At 42.3% G+C, this 22390-nt stretch overlaps 1 protein-coding gene across 1 annotated transcript in view; it reads left to right on the top strand.

The window, feature by feature from the left end:
* LOC124282131 (polycystin-1-like) overlaps window positions 1-22390 on the top strand; it is a 65917-nt gene that overhangs the window by 11585 nt on the left and 31942 nt on the right. Inside the window, 14 exon segments of the mRNA XM_046718105.1 lie at window positions 450-584; window positions 1789-2405; window positions 2933-3215; window positions 3897-4993; window positions 8727-8982; window positions 9373-9568; window positions 10488-11137; window positions 17922-18038; window positions 18430-18540; window positions 19425-19610; window positions 20628-20749; window positions 21386-21392; window positions 21395-21585; window positions 21926-22081. Of these exon segments, the coding sequence (XP_046574061.1) occupies window positions 450-584; window positions 1789-2405; window positions 2933-3215; window positions 3897-4993; window positions 8727-8982; window positions 9373-9568; window positions 10488-11137; window positions 17922-18038; window positions 18430-18540; window positions 19425-19610; window positions 20628-20749; window positions 21386-21392; window positions 21395-21585; window positions 21926-22081 (4124 nt within the window).

Genomic DNA, 22390 nt, shown 5'->3' with positions numbered 1-22390 from the left:
ACAGGCAACCTAGTCTGAAGTATACCCCAGGAAGGTCTGACCTATACCAGTGTTTACCTTTGAAAAGGTTTAAGCTCACACAACATTTTATTTTGAAAGTTTTCACTTGGGCAAAGTCACAGGTTCCATCAAGGTTAATGTCCAAAAGATGTTTGAAAGCAAGGTCAACCTTTCCCTGCTAAAGGTTTCAAGATGCTCTTTCTGTCAAAGTTTTCTCTGTGAAAGGCTACAAGTAAAAGTTCAGTTGTGAAAAATTCCATCTAGGTCTGAGTTTCACTGTGAAAGATTTCATCCAGGTTAAAGTTTCACCTCAGCAAAGGTTCCTTATGGTTTGGCTTGCTACACTAGTCATAGTATCTGTGAATGAATACACTCAAGATGGATGTCACAATCTCTGTACTGTGTAGTGATTTAGTGGAAGCTGTATTCCAGACACTGTTTCATTCCAGAATACATCAGAACCATGCCCCTTTAACCCAAGAGAGGACTCCAACTTTCTGACCAGCTTTTCTTCTGGAGAATACACTCTGGAACTGACAGTGACAGATGCTACATCTGGGAGATCAGCAAATACATCACAGATGGTATACCTGTTTCTTATCCTGTACACTCTTGTAGGAGTAATGGTTTGTTGTAGGAGTAATGTTTGTTGTAGGAGTAATGCTTGTCGTAGGAGTAATGCTTGTCATAGGAGTAATGCTTGTCGTAGGAGTAATGACAATGACAATTTATTCAGTATGGAGGCCACATGGCCTAAAGTACATTGAATATACAGAAATACAGTGCACAGTGGTGTACAATGTGGAAGATTGAGTACTGTAGAGTCGATATACTCAGACTGGCAAGTTTTGTTTCAGGTAGATACTTAAAGCTAGGATGTGATCCTCGTCATTGATGTCAACAACTGATAATATTTAGCATGTGATGGGTTAACATGATAGTAGGATGGAATAATCTTCTTGCGGCTTTCAGAATAATAGGGACAGATAAGCAGCAAATGATACTCATACTCAATTTGCTGTAATACGCACTTACAAAGTAGTGCATACTAACATTCTTCTCTCGGCAGTTTTATCAAACCGATACTGTTGAATACAGTAAAATACCTTTATGACGAACTCCAAGGGACCACTGAAATTAGTTCGTTATATCCGTAGTTCGCTATTCACTTGTTTATATGATAATATAAGGTTTATTCGGGACTTTTAAAACAGTTCGCTATAGCTGTCAGTTCGTTATATCCGTGTTCGTTATAAAAGTATTCTACTGTATTTAACTTACCCCTGGTATGTGAAAGACAACGAAACTTACATAGAATTCATCTCAAATCGTGTTTGTCAGCAAGTGAGGATAAGTATTTCTCAGGAGTTAACAATGATTTCACCTCAGAGTAGGCACCCAGGAAGTGTGAATTACTAATCTTATAGTGCCAATCTTGAAATTGAATATCTTTGCAACGATGTTGAAACTGCTGAATAAATATGTCAATATGCCCAACCTTGTTGTAGGAGTGTTGGTTTAGATGGAAGGAATGTGGTAAGTCTGACTACACCGACTGCTCTGTATACCGCTTGTTTAAAAGAAGGAAGATTTTGTAGAAATGTTTAAATAATGTTTCAAGTTCAGTTTGTTCAAAGGTACCATCCTGTTGACAGTTTCATCTTTCTATTGCCAACATATGGTATAGTTCAAGATACAAAAGACATTTTCTCAACTTGATAACAATCCTTATTATTGCTGATGCTTTGTAATGTTTGGACAAGTTATGAATGTTTCTTCCTGTTCCAGATCACTGTTGTCCCGGAGACAGTGCCTTCCTTGACCATCAAGTGTCTCAGTTGTTCCCAGACTGGTTCCATCAATGCCAATCAACAGGTGGTACTCTCCTCACAGTGTTCAAACTGCAAGACAGACACCAACTTCACCTGGACTCTTGAGGTGGATGGAGAAACTCATCCTCTGAATGACTCACTCATATTGACGTCACTCCATGGGCCCAACCTTGTGATCAAACAAGGAGTAATTCCAGTGGGATCTAATCACACGGCTAATGTCAGCAAAGCCTTTCCATTAATCAGTAAGGCAGGATCCAGCAGTTTGAAGCTCCATGTAAACCAGGCTCCATCTGGAGGGAGCTGCACAGTCACGCCAACAACTGTCCAGACCCTTCAGAAGGTGAAGGTCAGTTGTTCAGGCTGGTCAGACAATGACAACACAGCCCAGCTCTTCTACAAGGTGATAGCCACTGGGACCAGCAGCACAGGCACAGCGGAGTCATTTCAGGTGTACTATGGCATCAACAGGGAGCCGACCTTTCACCTGGCCTCCTTTCCAGGGTCAGACAAGGTGACCTTGGAGGTGCAGGTCATGGACAATGCTGGGGCTTATGCATCAACATCAGCAGGGTAACTATGTCTCTATAACTGATTGCGGCAACGATATTCGTGTAATTGGTTTCAATGGTTCCTACTGGGCATTTTGTTTTTGCCTCCAGGTTGATTGTACAGTTCATGACATGAGGCACCTGATAGCAACCTGGCATATAGTTCACATATGATGATGATCAATGTTTTTAACATGAGGTTTTCATGTCAATTGTTCAGCAGTGTACATCAACACATGTTATTCAGAAAATGTTTATATTTCCATGTTTTTCAGTTTCTAATTCAATTTAGTACAGTTAAATGTAAAGGTAATCGAACTACAAGGAAGTTTTACCTTCGAACTGCTTATTATAGGAGAGTTGTATCCTTGTTTTGTACCATACCTGGATCAGCCTGGGCAGTGTCAGTGTTCTTGATAAATGCATGATAATGCTGAAGTTGAGTTGTGACATGAGTAGTTTTGGGATTCAGGGACTGATATATATATAATATACAGTTTGTCTACCTTCTCTTACCTCCCCATTGTCTGTAACCACATCTCTCTGCAGCATTCTCACTGTGAAGACCCCGGCCAATATGACCGACTACATATTCAAGCAGGCTCAGTCTATGCTGCCAGCCCTGATCAAACAGAACAAGCCATCACTACTTCTGCCTTACGTCATAGCCCTGAGTCAGGAGCTCAACCATGAGTCAGATGTTATGCCCAGCCTCTTGTCCAAGGAGAAGAGGGCCACCATCCGGGACGCCATCACCATGACATTAATTGCAATCCCCGTCACCATCCTGGAGGACGTGCAGCAGGTAGCCTACCTGCTCCAGCTGCTGACGGTGAGTGGCATCCATTACTGGCTGTAGCAGCACACTGTGGATACCAATATAGATTGTAGTTCCTGTGTGGCTGTTACAGATAGGAATCAGATGCTTAGAACTGAATGCTTGCTATTAGTGTAAACTGAAATGGTGGTGAGATCAGATGACTCTGACTTGAGATTGCCTTTCCTACAAGCTGCCTTCCTACTGCTAGTTTATTATTTACTGCAACACACAAAGTGACCATCAGATCCTGTCGACTGACTACAGTAAACATTATCAGTTTTAGAACAAGTAACATGATTACAAATAATTTCCCAAAACAGACAAATCGATCATGTGCGAAATATGCATCGTTTTGGAAAGCGCAATTCTACTTCACAACAAAAAATACTGAAGATTGGTAGAAATTCCTTTTTTTAAATGTCCACTTTTGGTAATTACATGTAAGATGTTAAAATCTTAGGGTGCAGGATTATTATGACAGTGTTTTCTTGAGCTTGTCATCCTGACAAGACCAGTGCCATTGTCTTGTATCAATACTCCACTTGTCAGAGCAAGTCAGCAAGCAATGTCATCATCCTTATTCTGTGATCCCCCAAACTTTGCTTCACTGAAGTGAGTGTAAAGGTGTAATATTATTCTTTAATAATGTAGACAATTGTGATAGAGGAAATGACCTGGTTGTTTATTTTTCAGAAATACTTTGATGAATACCAGACAGAATCTTGTCACCTTGTGATTGTTGAATCTCTGAAGAACATTACAAATGTACTACAAGCCAACGCCTTCCAGGGACGTAACCAGGAGGACTTTGTGCCACATCATCTCCTCGCAACCATCTCCAACCTGATCGAGGCTGTGAATCTCGGCGTGTACAACCCTGATGCTGTGTCTGGATGGGAGACGTATCCAGTCCAGGACTTCTACAGAAATTTCATTGACCTGCGACCTGAGATCAGCTCCACCTTGGAACAAGTCATGTCTTCCCACAGTCCAACCTTCACGGCCACAGATGTCAAACATAGGAGAACTGTCATCCCAAGTGCCTTTGAAATCGCAGAACAGATCATGACCACCATTCTCATGACAACGATGTGGAAGCAGCATTCAATGAAGATCAACCTTGGTGGTATCGAGGTTCATGGCCAGAGATCAAAGGTCAAGGAAATTTGGTCCACGCTTGAGCTAGAAGGATGTGAATTTCATCTACCAGCAAATCTGTTTAATGGAATCATTGGAGAAGAAGAAGAAATCTTCCAGATTATGTTTGTGTTGTCAAAGAACCCCTTCACATGGGGTTACATCAACAACATGACAGTCAACTCAAGAGTTCCCTCCCTTAGCTTCAAGTTCAACAATGGAAAACCCATCCCACTGCAAGGACTACCAGAATCCAAATACATTAATATGGTCATGTATGAAAACATTGTCCAGAGCAACAAGACACAGTCAGCTGAAAACAGCAGTCTGTCCGACAGCATCCATTACAAACCATTAGCTAACCTTGACTACACCAAAGACACTGTCAAACGCTCCAAAGCTAAACGTGTCAACTTTGACGTCTCCACTGGAGCTGACGGAGCCTCAGGGCTCCACATCCAGGTGAGGATGGAAGTTGTGGCCAATGCCACTGAGGAGGAGGAAGGGGTGGTGCCCCAGGGGTCTCTGAAGGTGTATCTGGGGGACAACTACCTCCCAACCCAGAGCACATATACTGACTACAAGCTGATCTCTACATCAGATATGGCTGACAAGGTTGATCATCGCAAATACACATTCTTCATAACATCAGAGTAAGTCTAAATACCTTTAGTGTTCCTGTTCTTGTTATGTAGTGTTACTGTTCTTGGTATGTAGTGTATGTTCTTGGTATGTAGTGTTCTCGTTCTGTAGTGTTCCTGTTCTTGTTCTGTAGTGTCTGTTCTTGTTATGTTGTGTTCCTGTTATGTAGTGTCTGTTCTTGTTATGTTGTGTTCTTGTTCTGTAGTGTTCCTGTTCTTGTTCTGTAGCATCCTCGATAATCTCCAGGGTATACGTTACGATCACTCTCCACTATACCCTGGATGCATCCACAGCTTGGGGCGATGATTTTATTACCTCCCTTTGCTGGCTTTTTATCCAGTCAGGTGCCTACGCTGGGAAGTTGAGCGTACCAATCACTACTCACTTTCGCGTCTTAAATTATCTAACCGTTTAAACTTGGCAACACAATTGATGCAGAGGTACTCTGAAAGAAGTAGAAGGAGTTCTTTCATATATTCTTTTTAAAGTTTCGGATCTGTGAATTTGTCTTTATTATTTCCCCCAAAATCTGAGTGGCACTGCGAACAAACCTTTGCAACTGCGACCGCAATCTTTGTTGACACTGGCAAGCTCGGTTGTAACGGTGGCTTAGCTGATTGGCTACTGTGAGAATGCGGAGCCAGCCAAGGGAGGTAATAAAATCATCACCCCAAGCCGTGGATGCATCCAGGGTATAGTGGAGAGTGATCGTAACGTATACCCTGGAGATTATCGAGGATGGTTCTTTAGTGTCTGTTCTTGTTATGTTGTGTTCTTGTTATGTTGTGTTCTTGTTATGTTGTGTTCTTGTTATGAGGGGCGGAAGGGTAGCCTAATGGTTAAAGCGTTGACTTGTCACGCCGAAAACCCGGGTTCGAATCCCCACATGGGCACAATGTGTGAAGCCCATTTCTGGTGTCCCCTGCCGTGATGTTGCTGGAATATTGCTAAACTCAGTCAGTCAGCCTTGTTATGTAGTGTCGGTTCTTGTTATGTTGTGTCTGTTCTTGGTATGTAGTGTTCTTGTTATGTAGTTACGGTTCTTGTTATGTAGTGTCTGTTCCTGTTATGTAGTGTCTGTTCCTGTTATGTACTGTCTGTTCTTGGTATGTTGTGTCTGTTTTTGTTATGTAGTGTTCTTGTTATGTAGTGTTCTTGCTATGTAGTGTCTGTTCCTGTTATGTAGTGTAGTCTGTTCTGTTGTGTTAAGTGCCTGCTCTTCTGTTATTATGTAGTGTCTGTTCTTCTTATGTTGTGTCTGCTCTTCTTATTATGTTGTGTCTGTTCTTGGTATGTAGTGTTCTTGTTGTGTTCTGTTGTTATGTAGTGTCTGTTCTTGTTATGTAGTGTCTGTTCTTGTTATGTAGTGTTCCTGTTCCTGTTATGCAGTGTCTGTTCTTGTTATGTAGTGTCTGTTACTTGTTGTTATGTGTTATGTTCTTGTTATGTAGTGTTCTTGTTATGTAGTGTCTGTCTGTTCTTGTTGTCTTGTTATGTGTCTGTTCTTGTTATGCAGTGTCTGTGTCTTGTTCTTGTAGTGTCTGTTGTTATGCAGTGTCTGTTCTTGTTATGTAGTGTCTGTTGTTTTGTATGTAGTGTCTGTTCTTGTTATGTAGTGTCTGTCTGTTATGTTATGTTGTGTCTGTAGTGTTTCTTGTAGTCTGTTCTTGTTATGTAGTGTCTGTTCTTGTTATGTAGTGTTCTGTTATGTTATGTAGTGTTCTGTTCTTGTTATGTAGTAGTGTTAGTGTCTGTTCTTGTTATGTAGTGTTCTTGTTATGTTGTTGTTATTCCTGTTATGTGTGTCTGTTCTTGTTATGTAGTTCTGTTCTTGTGTCTGTTCTTGTTATGTAGTGTTGTGTTCTTGTTATGTAGTGTCTGTTCTTGTTATGTAGTGTTCTTGTTATGTAGTGTTCCTGTTCTTGTTATGTAGTGTTCTGTTCTTGTTATGTAGTGTCTGTTCTTGTTATGTAGTGTTCCTCTTTTGTTATGTAGTGTCTGTAGTCTTGTTAGTGTAGTGTTCTGTTCTTGTTATGTGTAGTCTGTTCTTGTTATGTAGTGTCTGTTCTTGTTATGTAGTGTTCCTGTTCTTGTTATGTAGTGTCTGTTCTTGTTATGTAGTGTTTCTGTTCTTGTTATGTAGTGTCTGTTCTTGTTATGTAGTGTTCCTGTTCTTGTTATGTAGTGTCTGTTCTTGTTATGTAGTGTTTGTTCTTGTTATGTAGTGTTTGTTCTTGTTATGTAGTGTTCCTGTTTTTGTTATGTAGTGTTCCTGTTCCTGTTTCTTGTTATGTTCTTGTTATGTAGTGTCTGTTCTTGTTATGTAGTGTCTGTTTCTTGTTAGTGTGTCTGTTCTTGTTATGTAGTGTCTGTTCTTGTTATGTAGTGTTCCTGTTCTTGTTATGTAGTGTTCCTTTTTGTTATGTAGTGTTCCTGTTCTTGTTATGTAGTGTTCCTGTTCTTGTTATGTAGTCTTCTGTTCTTGTTATGTAGTGTCTGTTCTTGTTATGTAGTGTTCTGTTCTTGTTTGTTATGTAGTGTCTGTTCTTGTTATGTAGTGTCTGTTCTTGTTCTAGTTCTTGTTATGTTAGTGTCTGTTCTTGTTGTAGTGTTCTTGTTATGTAGTGTTCCCTGTTCTTGTTATGTAGTGTCTGTTCTTGTTATGTAGTGTTCTGTTCTTGTTATGTAGTGTCTGTTCTTGTTATGTAGTGTCTGTTCTTGTTATATGTAGTGTCTGTTCTTGTTATGTAGTGTTCCTGTTCTTGTTTGTAGTCTGTTAGTGTTCTTAGTGTTCCTGTTATGTAGTGTTCCTGTTCTTGTTATGTAGTGTCTGTTCTTGTTATGTAGTGTTCCTGTTCTTGTTATGTAGTGTTCCTGTTCTTGTTATGTAGTGTTCCTGTTCTTGTTATGTAGTGTCTGTTCTTGTTATGTAGTGTTTGTTCTTGTTATGTAGTGTTCCTGTTAGTGTTCTTGTTATGTAGTGTGTCCTGTTCTTGTTATGTAGTGTTCTGTTCTTGTTCTGTAGTGTCCTGTTCTTGTTGTGTTCTGTTGTTCTTGTTATGTAGTGTCTGTTCTTGTTATGTAGTGTTTGTTCTTGTTATGTAGTGTTCCTGTTTTTGTTATGTAGTGTTCCTGTTCTTGTTCTGTAGTGTCTGTTCTTGTTATGTAGTGTCTGTTCTTGTTATGTAGTGTCTTCTGTTCTTGTTATGTAGTGTTCCTGTTTTTGTTATGTAGTGTCTGTTCCTGTTCTTGTTCTGTAGTGTCTGTTCTTGTTATGTAGTGTTTAAGTATATTGAAGTGTTACAGGTGGAATGAGGTTTGGGGGTCCATGTAAAATTAGCTGCTCATAAGGGCCCCTGCTCCTTTATTGTTCATGCCTGGCACACATTAGTGGCCAACTAAAACACACCAGTCTGAAGCAAGGCGTGTGTCAAATTCTTAGTAACCCATTCTTTTGAAACACTGAAATTGGCTGAAATTGTTGACATTTTTACTGCTTTACTCCATATACATTGTGTAGTAAACTGGTTTATTAGTTTCGATGGTAACAATACCATTGTACAAGTAATGTGTGGTTGACTTGTGACAGTACCCATGTAGAGAGGTACTGGTGTGTTCAGAAAGAGTTGCTGCAGTGTTTATTAATCTCTGACCATTGTAGAAGCAATGCAGTACAGTTACAGTAAGAAACCTGTCCAGTTTTATATAGTGGTGTTTATGAACCTCTGACTCTCTTTCTTCCAGTTCCTTCAAGAGGAACAGCCACTACACCCTCAGTGTGTACAACGATGATGCCTATCACGACATCAACATCTCCATTGCCATCTACCTATCCAGCTGCCAGTTTTTCAACACGGAGGACATTGACTGGGACAACAGTGGCTGCCAGGCGATGGATGAATCAATCACCACCCGTACTTCATGCCGATGCAACCACCTGACATCGTTCGGCAGTAGTATGCTTGTCCCACCTGGCGCTATAAACATCGTAGACTTGGTGGTGCGTTCACTTCTCGTAGCTGTAACCTCTGGTCAAAACCTTGACTTGTTGATTGTTGTTAAAATAGCATTTCATGGTCTCTATTGTATCATCATCAAATGTTTTGAATGTCTTTATCTTCAACAAAATATATTAGATTTGTATTTTTGTTTAAATGCTGTAGGCTAGAGGTTTTGAATGCAATTTGAACACAGAATATGAAGTATATATACATTTGTATTGATTGTTACAAAGATAAGACTTAGGATGGTGATTCAGACATTATTCAAATACAACATCCAGGGAGAGGGGTCAGATATATTCTTTGATCCGACAATGGTTAAACTGAAACTCCTGGTTTGCTGAGGCTTGAGGATATATTAATGATATCTTTAATTAAACTATTTTCAGAATTTAGACCTGTCAACAAATCCAGTAGTGATGATTGCTGTCAGTATCATCCTGTTTGTCTATATCATCGTCGTATTAATCTGCCGAAAGTTGGATCGAATGGATTTGCAGCGAGTGACCAGAATCCCCCTGTGTGGCAAGATGGGTCGCTATAAATATGAGGTCACTGTGGTAACTGGACGCAAGATGGGAGCAGGTGCTTTGTTATTTGTATTAAGTAAATTAAAGGTCCCCAACTGAGATGCTTGTTTTACCACTCAGGTTGTTGGTACAGATTAGCTCCACAATATCCATGCTTGTCTCAAAACGGGGATTGTTGTAGAGAATGCGTCCCATGTTTTTCTCACCTTTAGGATTCTAGTATAAAGTATCCTCAAATACTTGTGTATGTCACCCACTTAGATTCTGGGCCACTCCAGTGGCATTGTTTGTCTCATTGCTTGTCTCATTATTCCATGATTATTGGAATAGCATGACAGCCCACATTCCTGTCTCACCATTTCCATCTTGGTATGGAATAGTTCCTCAGTAACCATTTCTGTCTCCCCACTGAGGACAGGTCTGATGTGCACAAGCTTGTCTCTGTATTGAGAATAGGTCTCCAGTACCCTCTCATATCTCTGTATTGAGAATAGGCCTCCATTCTCCATGCATATCTGACCATGGGGACCCTGCCCCTGTGCTTGAAGAATATATGCTCATCAGTCACAGATATGGTTTCATGGGGACAATATATGAAGGTACCCTTGTTTCTTGTAGGAACTGACTAATATCGGCATTTGGTACATTTGCCATCCAACCCGGATGCTGTTGACTGGGTTGGATTCATCAAATAGGTTCCCTGCCTGGAGGGGTATGGGTACCATGTAACCCTCCAACCAAGTCCCAGAATAATTCTATATATACTGTAAAGCTGATATATTTGAACCAGACTTTGATCATGTCAGGTTTCTGTAATACTGCTGTAATTGTACTTAGCTCCAGACTGATGGCAAGGGGGTTATTGTCAGGTGGAAAGTACAGCTGTAACCTTGTGCCCAAAATTCCAGTACTAGATTTTCCAGTTATTGTTTATGAAAAATGCATTATGACTTTAAAATATTTTGTGTTTTCAGGCACAACTGCACACATCGGCATTAAGCTGTATGGTGAAGATGGGAAAGGGGAGATGAGACATCTGACCAAACTGGCTGCCTTCCAGCGCAACTGTACCGACAAGTTTCTCATAGCCTATGACACCAGGCTGGGTGATCTGAAGAAAATCCTCATCTGGCATGACAATACAGGGTTGTCCCCCTCCTGGTACCTCAGCCATGTTGTCGTCAGGGACCTCAGTGATGGCACTCTTGGTCACGGCAGGACATATTACTTTGTGGCAAACGCATGGCTATCAGTTGAGATGGAACCAGGACTTCTCAAGAAGGAGATTCCAGCAGCCAATGAGCTGGCAATTCAAACATTCTCCAATACCTTCAAAATGGCGGCTTCACACGGTTTTGCTGACAGACATCTATGGATGTCTGTGATGGATCGCTACGACCATAGTCGCTTCACCCGCGTCCAGCGCGCTTCCTGCTGTGTGACTGTCATCTTGTTCTTCATGATGGTCAATGCTATCTGGTATGGGATCATCAAGACAACCAGTGATGCCAAAGCAGACTATTCCTTCTCATGGGAAGAAGTGGTCATTGGCCTTGTGTCCAATGTCGTAGTGCTCCCAGTAGCCATACTGTTGGTGTTCCTGTTTAAATCAAGCAGATCAAAAGTAAGTCGCTGGGACTGGTTTCACTGTTTGACTTCTGCTTAATGACTGACACAAGAATTGCAGCTTTCTAGTTCAGAAAAATGTCACCAGTACCAGTGCTTGTCATAAACATGAACTCAAATGAAATTTAGATGCAAAATATGGTACAGTTGTAAGACCAATCCCACCAGCCCTACAGACCCTCTAATACATGACCAATTTAATACATGACCAAGACTTTCTTACTTATAGAAGTAATATCATTATTTTTCCTTATCCTGACTCATGCTCTTTTGCTTGTCTTCTTCTTCTTGCGAACACAGTGGAACACTTGTATCTCCCAATTGAAGCTCCCTTCAATGTAAAATCACTAATTAGTACTCACCAAGAGTTATCTCTATCCCACTCCTTTGCGTGGGAACGAGGGCGCCACCTCCCGCCACATGCCTCACTCTCTCCTTCTTCGCCCAGTGAGCAGGATGTGAGAGCGCCTGTGTCTCCCTACACATTATATCCTTTGTTTATTCTTAGTTATTTACCTCTCATAGACTTCTATAGAGGTGTAGCTAGTATCCTTCAACATAATGCATTGATATTTATTCGTGTTTCTACTGTTTTAATCATGGGGACTCCGTGTTTGTTCAGATAGATTGCGTTGATGAAAATCTGCACTATTTGTAAATTACGTTTTTCTGCTGCTGACCCGCATTTAATATGCCCTAGTTGTACTACGCCATGCTCTACCGTTTCACGTTGCAATTATTGTATTAATTTATCCAATTCTGCCTTTGATAAATATTTATTCTGCGTCTTGAGACGCGCAGCAGATAGGTCACGTAAACGAATTTTAGCCATGGCTAATACACCACAGCCCTTACCCTGTCAACTGTTGTCGGACGACCCCCTCCCGTCTGGTGTTCCGCTAGAGTTACCCTCGGAGGAGAGGCGTGGGACGCAGTCCGCTACCTCCAAGAAGCGACCTGCATTCCACATCCCGTCGTCGCAGCCAAAGACTAGGAGGGCTTCCACGTCGTCACAACGCAGACTCCGCACCCCCAGGGCTACATCCACGTCGCAGGGGAAATCATCGAAGTCCAGCAGTACTTTCTCAGCCGAGATTGTTCCCGTTGCAGAGTTGGGCCTGTACGGCGGAAGAATGACGGCGGAAGAAGCGGCCAGTGTCGGCAACTATAACATCAGCGCAGATTAGCACGCAGGCTGAGGCACCTACACTGATGTCAGAGAATCGTCCTGAGGGTCCCGTCGCTACCATCATAGAGAAGGCAGCAACTACTTCAGCGCAGACCGTCCCAGACAACCTGATGAACCACATCATGAAGATGATGGAAGATCGCTACGGTCTTCGGAGGCCTTTAGAGCCATCGGGAAGATCGCTCACCCAGCCACCCCATACCATACCCGTGTAGGGCGACCCAGCCCGTTTGCATGTCTCCGTGTAGGGCAACCCAGCCCGCTAACGCGCCTCCACGAAGGGCGACCCAGCCCGTCTCTAAGCCTCCGCGAAGGGCGACCCAGCCAGCCTGCACGAAGGACCCCGATCCTAAGCAGTCACGGAAGGCTTCACGGAGGATGTCTGTATCACCTACGTCGGACCTTGATGAGAGAGGACGTTTCGCGAAGCAAGATCCTCTCATCCCATGATTTCGACTCAGACTCTCAACCTTCACGAAGGCCTTCACGAAGGTTAAGTGGCTCCAAGTCATCCTCATCTAGAAGATCATTAAGAGAGTCACCGAGAGCTTCGCGAAGCTACCAGCGTTCGCCAAGGAAGTCTTCACGAAGGTCACCTTATAGACGCCACTCGTCAGTCCGTTCACCACATCATTCTACTCGCCGATCTCCTTATCGATCACCTCATCGATCACCTCGTCGATCCACGTACAGATCATCAAGGACTCCACCTCAGTCACTATCGGAGGAGCATCAACACATTATCTGTGACCCGATGTCTGAAGATGAAGATGGTATCGTATTTTCCGACGCAGAAATAAGATATTGGATGGTGAATAGTCTGGAACTTTCCTCCCCGTCTAAGAACGAGAACTCAGCCCACACATATCTTATGAAGGAAGACGATGCTGACACAATCACCTTACCCCCGATTGACCCGATAGCAGTGGTGCCAGCTAATCTGGATACAGCCTTTAGTAAAGCCACGAAATCACAGACACCTCATGTGCCGCATTTCAACGCTAACAAGTTTGCAGGTCACAACATGGACCCTTTTTACAAGGCACAAGATATCGATGATAACTATAAGATGATCAGCGATGCCAAGTCCAAGACTTACAGAATAGATGACCGCAAGCTAGACCAGATGGAAACCATATCAAGGAGGATGTTTTTTGGTCTGAACAGATCAAGAACAGTCAACGAAACTCTCCTCACGAAGTTCAGAGACTCTACATCTGAGGATGATAGAATGATTTACTCGGCCCTCCTCATGCAGAAGAAGGACCAGCAGTTCCTTACGGATCACTTAACAGCACTATCCGCAGCTACTACTATGGCTCATCGTCAAGGTCTCCTCGCCTCCTGTAATTGGGGTGATCACTTCACCGCACCACTCTACACAGAACCGTGGTCTTCACCGTCCATCTTCGATGGTAACATAGACAAAGTCTCTAAAGAAGTCTCTAAAGACTCAAGAGAGGTACTCATGATAAAGTATATGGATACGCTAGCAAGTGTCATCAGACAAACTTCGCAGAGGTACTCAAAGGCAAATCGAAGTTCTCCGGTCTACAGAGAGCACGGGACAGGAAGATGGCCAGTGTAAGAGGAGCGAAAGAGTCTTTTCGCCGCCCATACGGCCATTACAGAGGAGCATCGGGAAGAGGCAGGTCATCCAGAGGCTCCCGCAATTATAAACGATGAAGGACAGGTTCGGAACGACTGGAGTCTTCCACCCCCAGCCGTTCCAGTACAACCATCACAAGTGGGTGGACGCCTTCAACTGCACTGGGAAAACTGGGGATTCCTAGAGGATCCATATGTCTCCAACATCTTACAGCACGGATATCGCATACAACTACAGGCCACGCCTCCGCTGACAGTCATCCCTCCGAGGTTCGACTTCCAGGCTCTACAACTACCAAAGTTAAGAGAAGCGGTATCAATGCTCCTAACCAAGCAGGCCGTAGAAGTACTGGACCAAGTAAACATCGAACCAGGCTTCTACTCCCCAGTTTTCCTAGTGCCCAAGAAAAATTCCAAAGAAAAGTTTCGTCTCATCTACAATATGAGCACGTTCAACAGAGACTATCTACACAAACCGCCAGCATTTCGCATGATACACTTACCACAACTACGGCACTTAATTCGTCCCAGAGACTACATGGCCAGCATAGATCTGCAAGACGCATATCTACACATCCCAATACATCCCGGCTCCAGGAAATACCTTTGGTTTACACTAGACGGGCTGCATTACCAATGGAAAGTACTACCTTTCGGAATCTCATCGGCCCCCTGGTTATTCACAAGAGTGACGAAACCTATCGTCTCTTACCTACATCGTCAAGAACTACGCAGTGCATTCTACCTCGACGACGGGATACAAGTGGATCCAGATTCACAGCGTATCAGACTACAGTTAAACTTTATCATCAAGCTACTAACGCAGCTAGGATGGTTAGTAAATCTACTCAAGTCGGACCTAGAACCCATGCACGATCTGCAATTTCTAGGCATTCGATTTCTCACGGCGCAGAATCGTATCGTCGTACCGGAGGTACGATGGATCAAGATCCAACAGATAATCCCTCAAGCCTTACTCTCTCCGCTACCACTACGACAATGGCAGAGCCTGTTGGGTCTACTCACGTCAGCTCAAGACATGACAGTCAGAGGCAGACTACAGTTACGTCCGTTACAGGTCCTCATCAACTCTCATCTCGGCGACACCTCAACCATTCAGTCTACCGAATCACGTCAAACCTCACCTACTATGGTGGACCAAGAGATCGAATGTTTGCGATGGAATCTGTTTAATAGAGCCGAATTGAAAACACATCTCTATGTAGACGCGTACGCTCCAAGGTTGGGAGCAATCCACCGCCAACAGGGACGGCATCAGGGTTATGGAGCCAACAAGAGAGCAAACTACACATAAACTTGCTAGAAATGCAAGCAGTAGTAAACGCGATACATCATTGGAGCAACTTACTAAAGAATGCCAAATTGATGATTAACACAGATAATTCAACAGTGGCGTTTTATGTGAACAAACAAGGCTCAACCAGGTCCCCGAACCTATTGACTCTATGTTTTCAATTGTTCGATCTAATCGACAATCTCAACATACATGTCAGAGCATGTCACATTCCAGGAGCAAAAAATGTAATAGCAGACGCTCTCTCTCGGCCACACCTACCATCGCCGACAGAATGGATGCTCCATACAGAGATATTCGCACAAATTATCAAGAAAATAGGAGCTCCACTTATAGACCTATTTGCCACTTTCGCTTCAACAATCAGCTGACAACATTCGTGTATCACCAGTCCCAGACCCACTAGCATGGGCAGCGGACGCACTAAGCATATCGTGGGAAGGACTCAATGCGTCGCGTGCCCCACCGCCAGCGTTAATCCCACAGGTGTGACAGAAAATCAAGCAAACTCGAGCCTCAAATGATTTTGGTCAGCCCTACTGGCCAGCGAGAGCGTGGTTTCCAACTCTTATTCAAGAAATCGGAAACCAATACTACAACTTCCAAAGCTTGAATCTACTAATACATCCTCACACCAAACAAGCGCATCGGAGCCAGAAGCATTCCAACTTCATGTATGGACTGTATTAAGGCATGTCTAAACAAGAGAGGTTATTCAGCCAGAGCGCGAAAAGCAGTCACGCTTTGCCTTACGTAACTCCACTCGTGGCTTGTAATGATGACAAGTGGCACAGTTTTGAAAATTATGCTGCAAAGAAAGGATTTACAGCTAGAAATGCTACACATCCACAAGTGGCTGACTACTTATGTTACCTACGTCAGACTAAACGTCTAAAAGGCTCAACATTATCAACATATCTCGCAGCTTTAAGCTCTGTCATAACTATGAGAACGGTTGTCAAGCTGACGAAGACCCCAGAGTTACTCGCCTTACTACGCGTGCATTCCGATTGAGGATCAGAAACAGAGGTTTCGCGCTCCAGCATGGGATCAAAATATAGTGCTCCAACACCTCACAAGTGAGGCATATGAACCACTGGAATCAACATCATTCGAATTTCTGACAGAGAAAACTTTGTTCCTGTTATCCCTAGCAACAGCAGCCAGGATGTCAGAGATTCACGCACTAGATTACGAGAGAACACGCTTTGATGACAATCATAACATCGTGCATATAGGACTACGCTGGGATTTCATCGCCAAGAACCAGTTGCCAGGTCAACCAGACAGATTATTCCACGTCCCAGCTCTCTCGTCAATTCTCGGACCTCATGATACACTGGATCTATCATTATGCCCAGTCAGAGCACTGAAAATATATCTACGACGTTCCAATCCGAGGCGACATAAACTCAACGATTATTCATCCCTCTATCGACAGCTACACAGACTGAAGTCTCACGTACAACTATCTCGATATGGATCAGGACTGTCATACTACGTGCCTACAAGGCTGCAGGACTCGACCCTCCAAGAGCATCTAATCCCCATGAAATTAGAGCGCTAGCTTCAACACTTGCTCTACACGGCAATTGCTCTTTGAATACCATCATGGAGGGCTGCTTCTGGAGATCTGATATGGTGTTTGCCAACCACTATCTGAGAGATATCACCACCGAGGACGTCTCAGGCATTCACCATTTCGGTCCCATGGTCCTCGCTCAGCAGTTGACAGTCCCTCGGAGAAGATAAGTCAATCTTACGAGATTTTTACTGCTTATTTCACAACAGTACTATATAGCTAATAACTCCATGAAGTTTATGCTATTATATATTTTAGCTTAAGTTCAATCACAATCTTAAGCTCAGTACTATGTTTATTATATCATAATAATATCATTAGCTAACAACTCTATGAAGTTTATGCTATTATATTATCAAGCTTAAGACTATCTTAGTCTTAAGCATAGTATTCATGTTGTAAATACTTTATTTATGTTTATTATAATATATATTGTAGTAACCCATATATGGCAGCTGATAAGTCTAACAGCAGGAATTTATCAATTCAGTGCCTTTATGAAGTTCCCATAGGGGTTATTACAGTTATTACAGTTATTACAGTTATCAAATCACTAATTATCTAAATCCAAAGTATTCTGTATTCCCACCTCCGTATCCGTAGGATTCTACAAGCAAAAGAGCATGAGTCAGGATAAGGAAAAATATGTAATTTTCTGAATAAAATTGATATTTTATACTTATCCTGACTCATGAGGTAAGCCCTCCCATCCTCCCCACATAACACTTTGGATTTCCCTGAAAATTCAAGTGTTGGGCTCGCTATATAAGGAGAGAGTGAGGCATGTGGCGGGAGGTGGCGCCCTTGTTCCCGCACAAAGGAGTGGGATGGAGATAACTCTTGGTGAGTACTAATTAGTGATTTTATATTGAGGGGAGCTTCAATTGGGAGATACAAGTGTTCCACTGTGTTCGCAAGAAGAAGAAGACAAGCAAAAGAGCATGGGTCAGGATAAGTATAAAATATCAATTTTATTCAGAAAATTACATTATGATGAGGCTTTCTGTTAATATTGCCGATTCTTAGCAAGAAAGTGATAAAGAAGGGTCTACCTGTCTTTGTAATTACTGTTTGAAATGTTTCTTCAGAAAATCTCACTGATGGACATTGAGGATACTGAGATTGAGATCCCAGATGAGGAAGAGATGGACTTCAATGACTTTGACTCCTACTACTGCGGAGAAAGCACAACTGGACCAATACCGGTAATCATCACTGTCTTTCTCTGATCTACCTAACAATGTTTGTGTACAGGGCAAGCTTGAGCTAAATGGCTTACTACACAAAAAGGGAAAAGGAGCTTTATCTGTAGATTTTGCATTAATAGACAAGCCACACTAAATCCAAGAGTATGACATATTTTATGTAAACAACACTAAATTACCATTACATGTTGAGTCTTACACTAGAAACCTTGTTTCTCGACATTGAACACTTGAAAAATAATTTTAAAATCCATAAATATGGAGTTTAGTATGTTTTAAGTGAGCATGTTGTAAGAGTCAGGTGAGTATGTTGTAAGTAGGAATGGGTGTACTAGACTACAAGTTACATATGACAACCAGCTTACCTCATGAACAATGTAACTGATTCCAGACTACCAGCTTGAAGCGGACACAGACTGAATTCAACATGCATGTGGCGCTCAGCGAGGAGGGGAGCATTCTGAGTGGGCATGAGCCTAGCAAGCCGCCCGGCACCGGGAAGGTGAGGAACGTATTGTATCAACTGATTTCGTAAAACAAGTGGCAGAATTCTAAATCCAAATCTATGTTGACTTCACCTATTTTGTGCTTCTAAAGGTTCCAAGGGCAGGTAGACTAGTGGTTAAAACGTTTGTGCGTATGATGAAATACAATGTACCCTCTCTATTCACCAGCTGTTGACCTATGCTTAAGTAAGAACATCAAACTGGTGTCTGTGATACTCACTCATCATGAAAGTATAGTACTCTGAAGTATATAGTTGGAATGAGCTGCAGGCATGGTGTGTTGTGTGTCTAGATACATTGAATCAGCAACAATTAGAACTCGACTCGCCAACTCAGACTTGTGTCCATCTTAAGAGTCAGGAGTCTTTGAACTGGGCTGACTTTTTCTGCTGTAATGTGTCATCTTTTTGAGGCAAGGGAGTAAAGTGACTGTATAAGTCCACTGTCCACCCCAGCCAAACTGGGCTGGACTTTTCTAGCACCAACAGTGGCTTATAGGACAAACAAAATGGTGGCTTCTCATCAAGACTATCTGATAGATAATCAAGATCTTTATTTCAGTAAAACGGGTCATATTCTGAGAGTGCATCAGATCACTTAAAGGCCTTGATTAAAGTCATGGAAAGATTTAAAAAAATTGGTTGATGCCCAGTTTAATAATGGGTCACATGCTCTTCAAATCCTGTAATTGACAACAATTGACAGACCAGACAACATGTGAATAAAATGTCAATTTGATTGGATTGTGCAGAGACTTTTTTATCCAGTCAAAATATGTCTCCATAGTTCCAGTCTAGTTTGTCAAGGGTGGAACTGGACATTTACTCCCTGAGAAGATAACCTGTATCATATTGGGTACATATGTCTTGTTCCTCTCCAGTCCAACATGTCCATCTCACGGATGTGGGATCCCCTCAATATCCTCAACTGGGCAGATGAAAAGACTCCATCGTGGAAGGAGGACCGGGCATCAACAGCAGGGACAACACGGGGAGAAGTCAAGAAGACAGCTACCTCAACTTCTGCATCTACATCTACAAGTAGGGGAAAACCAAAGTCAGCCAAGGTTGGTCTACAGTAATGACACAGGTGCTGTATAGAGCTTACAATAGAGTTAAAATATGTTTTTAAATAAATCCTGCATGGGAATGGTATTTCATACATTTAGTATGTAATGTCTTCCTCAGGGGCTTGTTCTAAGGAGCCATGTATAGTAAAGGTATCCAACATGGGAAGCCATGTCATTGAACTGTCAGCACTTCAGGATGTCTGTGGGAAAGTGTTCAGAATATGTAACTTTCTATGAGATAAGATTTTCTAAGATATTTGCAATTTAATCTGATTGTCCAAATATAGTAAAAAGTAGGTCAATGTGCATTTTATTGCAGAGTGTCTCACGGCAGAATCCATAGAGAAAATACTGACACTTACACTCATAGTTATTGTGTCCTATTTGACGTTGAGTGTGTGAAGTTTGGCTTGCTTGCTTCATATATGCAATGGGCTCTCTCAAACTATGTTCTCAAAGGACTCCCTATACACAACACAAAACCATACCAGCACATTGGCAGTGGGCATACTTTACTTGCCCGTAGGGCCTGTAAGTCTCGCTGGGGTGCTACTTCTGGTCCTAAGCTGGTTCGTGGCTCTTTGCTCGTGCCAACTTGCGAAATGTGAGATGGGGCCCAGCTTACTTCCGATACTAGATTTCTGGTGACAGGCGTATATATTCAAGAACCAGTTCTGGTTCCAAATTGCGCGACCGCCAAGTATGACTTCACTAGACCAGACCAAGTGTACAACCATGCTTGGCTGTCACAGCTGTTGACAGTTGTAATAATTGGCAAATTTGGGGATGGATAGATCGGAAATTTGTTATTCCTGCATGGATTCTTGGTTCCTTACTGTCCACTGACAACCATGAGACCATTCGAAAAGGTATGAATAGTTGTTTGTCACCAGAAGTACTAAGGGCTCGTGAAGTGCCGTGACCTAGTTACTGGCCCTATTGCTGATGTGGCTGCCATCTGCTGTATAATGTCTGAAGTTGCTGTACCACTTCCTCCTCTGCCCCATGTTACAGTCAGCGGCCCAGGACAGTGACGAGGAGTGGGACAAGAAGCTGGACCAGCTGCACCAGGATCTCACTCAGGAGGAGGAACAGAAGAAGAAGAAGAGGGCTAAGATGGCCACTGCAAAGAAAGGGTCAGAAAACTAACATCCTCATCCTTACCCATTAATTTCCGTTGTCTGTGGATGAAATATAAATTTGACACATATGTTTTAAACTAATCAAGAAATTAAAAAGTATAAAGTTATGAAAACACATACAGAATTAATATTGTACTTAGTTATGACCCTTTGCGGGTTTTTTTCGTAAAAGGCAACAACGTCAACTGAGTCTAGGGTTTGTTTTAATGCCAAACTTATCCATTTTAGGAAACTTATTTTCAGTAGCAACACATTTCATATATTTACTCATGACAAATATTTACAATTGTGGGGATATTGATGACCTTGCCGTTGGTTTACAATTGTAAGCTTGCCAACATGGCAGGGAATATAGATTAGTCTTCTTCTCCGTGACTGAAATTAGTTGACACATTCAGCAGGAAGAAAACAGTTTCACATGTTCCATAAACATAATTATTTTAACAGTGAACCACCACATTCATGATAATATTTCTATAGAAGCAAAGTTAGAAATAATTTCCATTTGTAATTATCATATATACTTATAAATTAAATCCCTTGTTTTCACACCTCCAGTGAAGAAGTCTGTAGACAATACATTTGATAAGAATAAGAAATGCCAGTTTAACCTGTGATGTACACTGACAGCAACGGCAAGACAACAAACGAGGGGGGGGAGACGACCTGTTCTGCTCCGATGAAGAGTGGGCTACGGAGGGTCTGGAGGATGCAAAGGGAGGGAAGTCAGCCGGGAAGAAAACCTTCACGAAGACCCCAGCCCGCGCTGCAGGGGCCACTGCACAGCCTAGGTTCAACCCCAGAGAAGATCCCAAACTCAGGAGGGCAAGGTGAGGGTCATCAGGGGAGCATAACTCTGGATGCATGAAATTTCCTTGTAATTTGGGAGTAGGTGTCATTTCTGTAACTGCTGTTGTTAGTGTTCAGTAGTATTTGATTTTTGAGATCTCAACCATCGAAAAAAATCAAGGTATACATATTTTTACACTAGATGAATACTGATATCAAACAATGTGCCAACATGGTTTCTGAACAGATCATGATGTTATGTAATCTGATGGAGGTCAGGGGAGAATTAGTTCAGTGGGTTTATCTGTATCTCACACAATCTCATGGTTAACACTTTCAGTGATCTTATCAATTTTACTGACAAATGATGTTTGTCTTCAGGAAAACATCCTTCAATCTGGACGACATATCCACAGACGACGAGGGAGGGAAGGAGACTAAGGCCACCAAGCAAAATGTTCAGGTCAAGGGTCAACCACTGGCGTCTGGGAAACAGACCAACACGAAAGATGATCCAAAGAAGGAACTCCCTGAAAGGTCAGGATGATAAATGAAAATATTTGCTCATTTGCTGAACTGAAAAAGTTTTCTGCCTCGGTTCGAGATTAAGGTATTCATCTGGAAGCATTATGCTTTGCAGGATGTTTCCTTTACACAGGAGATCCTAACAACCAAGTGTTAATATTAACTAAAACACATTAATTAGATGTTTATTGCCTAGTCATGTAAAACTTGTTGACATCAATGTTATAAACGTCTGTGGCTATAGTTAAGAAGCAATATGATTACTATTGGTCATCAGCTAACACAAAGTAATGTTGACCCGGTGATGGTCATGCAGGCTGA

Source organism: Haliotis rubra, unplaced genomic scaffold (assembly GCF_003918875.1).
Source record: "Haliotis rubra isolate DU_JTF1 unplaced genomic scaffold, ASM391887v1 Scf293, whole genome shotgun sequence".
Taxonomy (NCBI): domain Eukaryota; kingdom Metazoa; phylum Mollusca; class Gastropoda; order Lepetellida; family Haliotidae; genus Haliotis; species Haliotis rubra.
The sequence above is the reverse complement of the archived record's forward strand: the minus strand, read 5'-3'. Positions and strand labels throughout refer to the sequence as shown.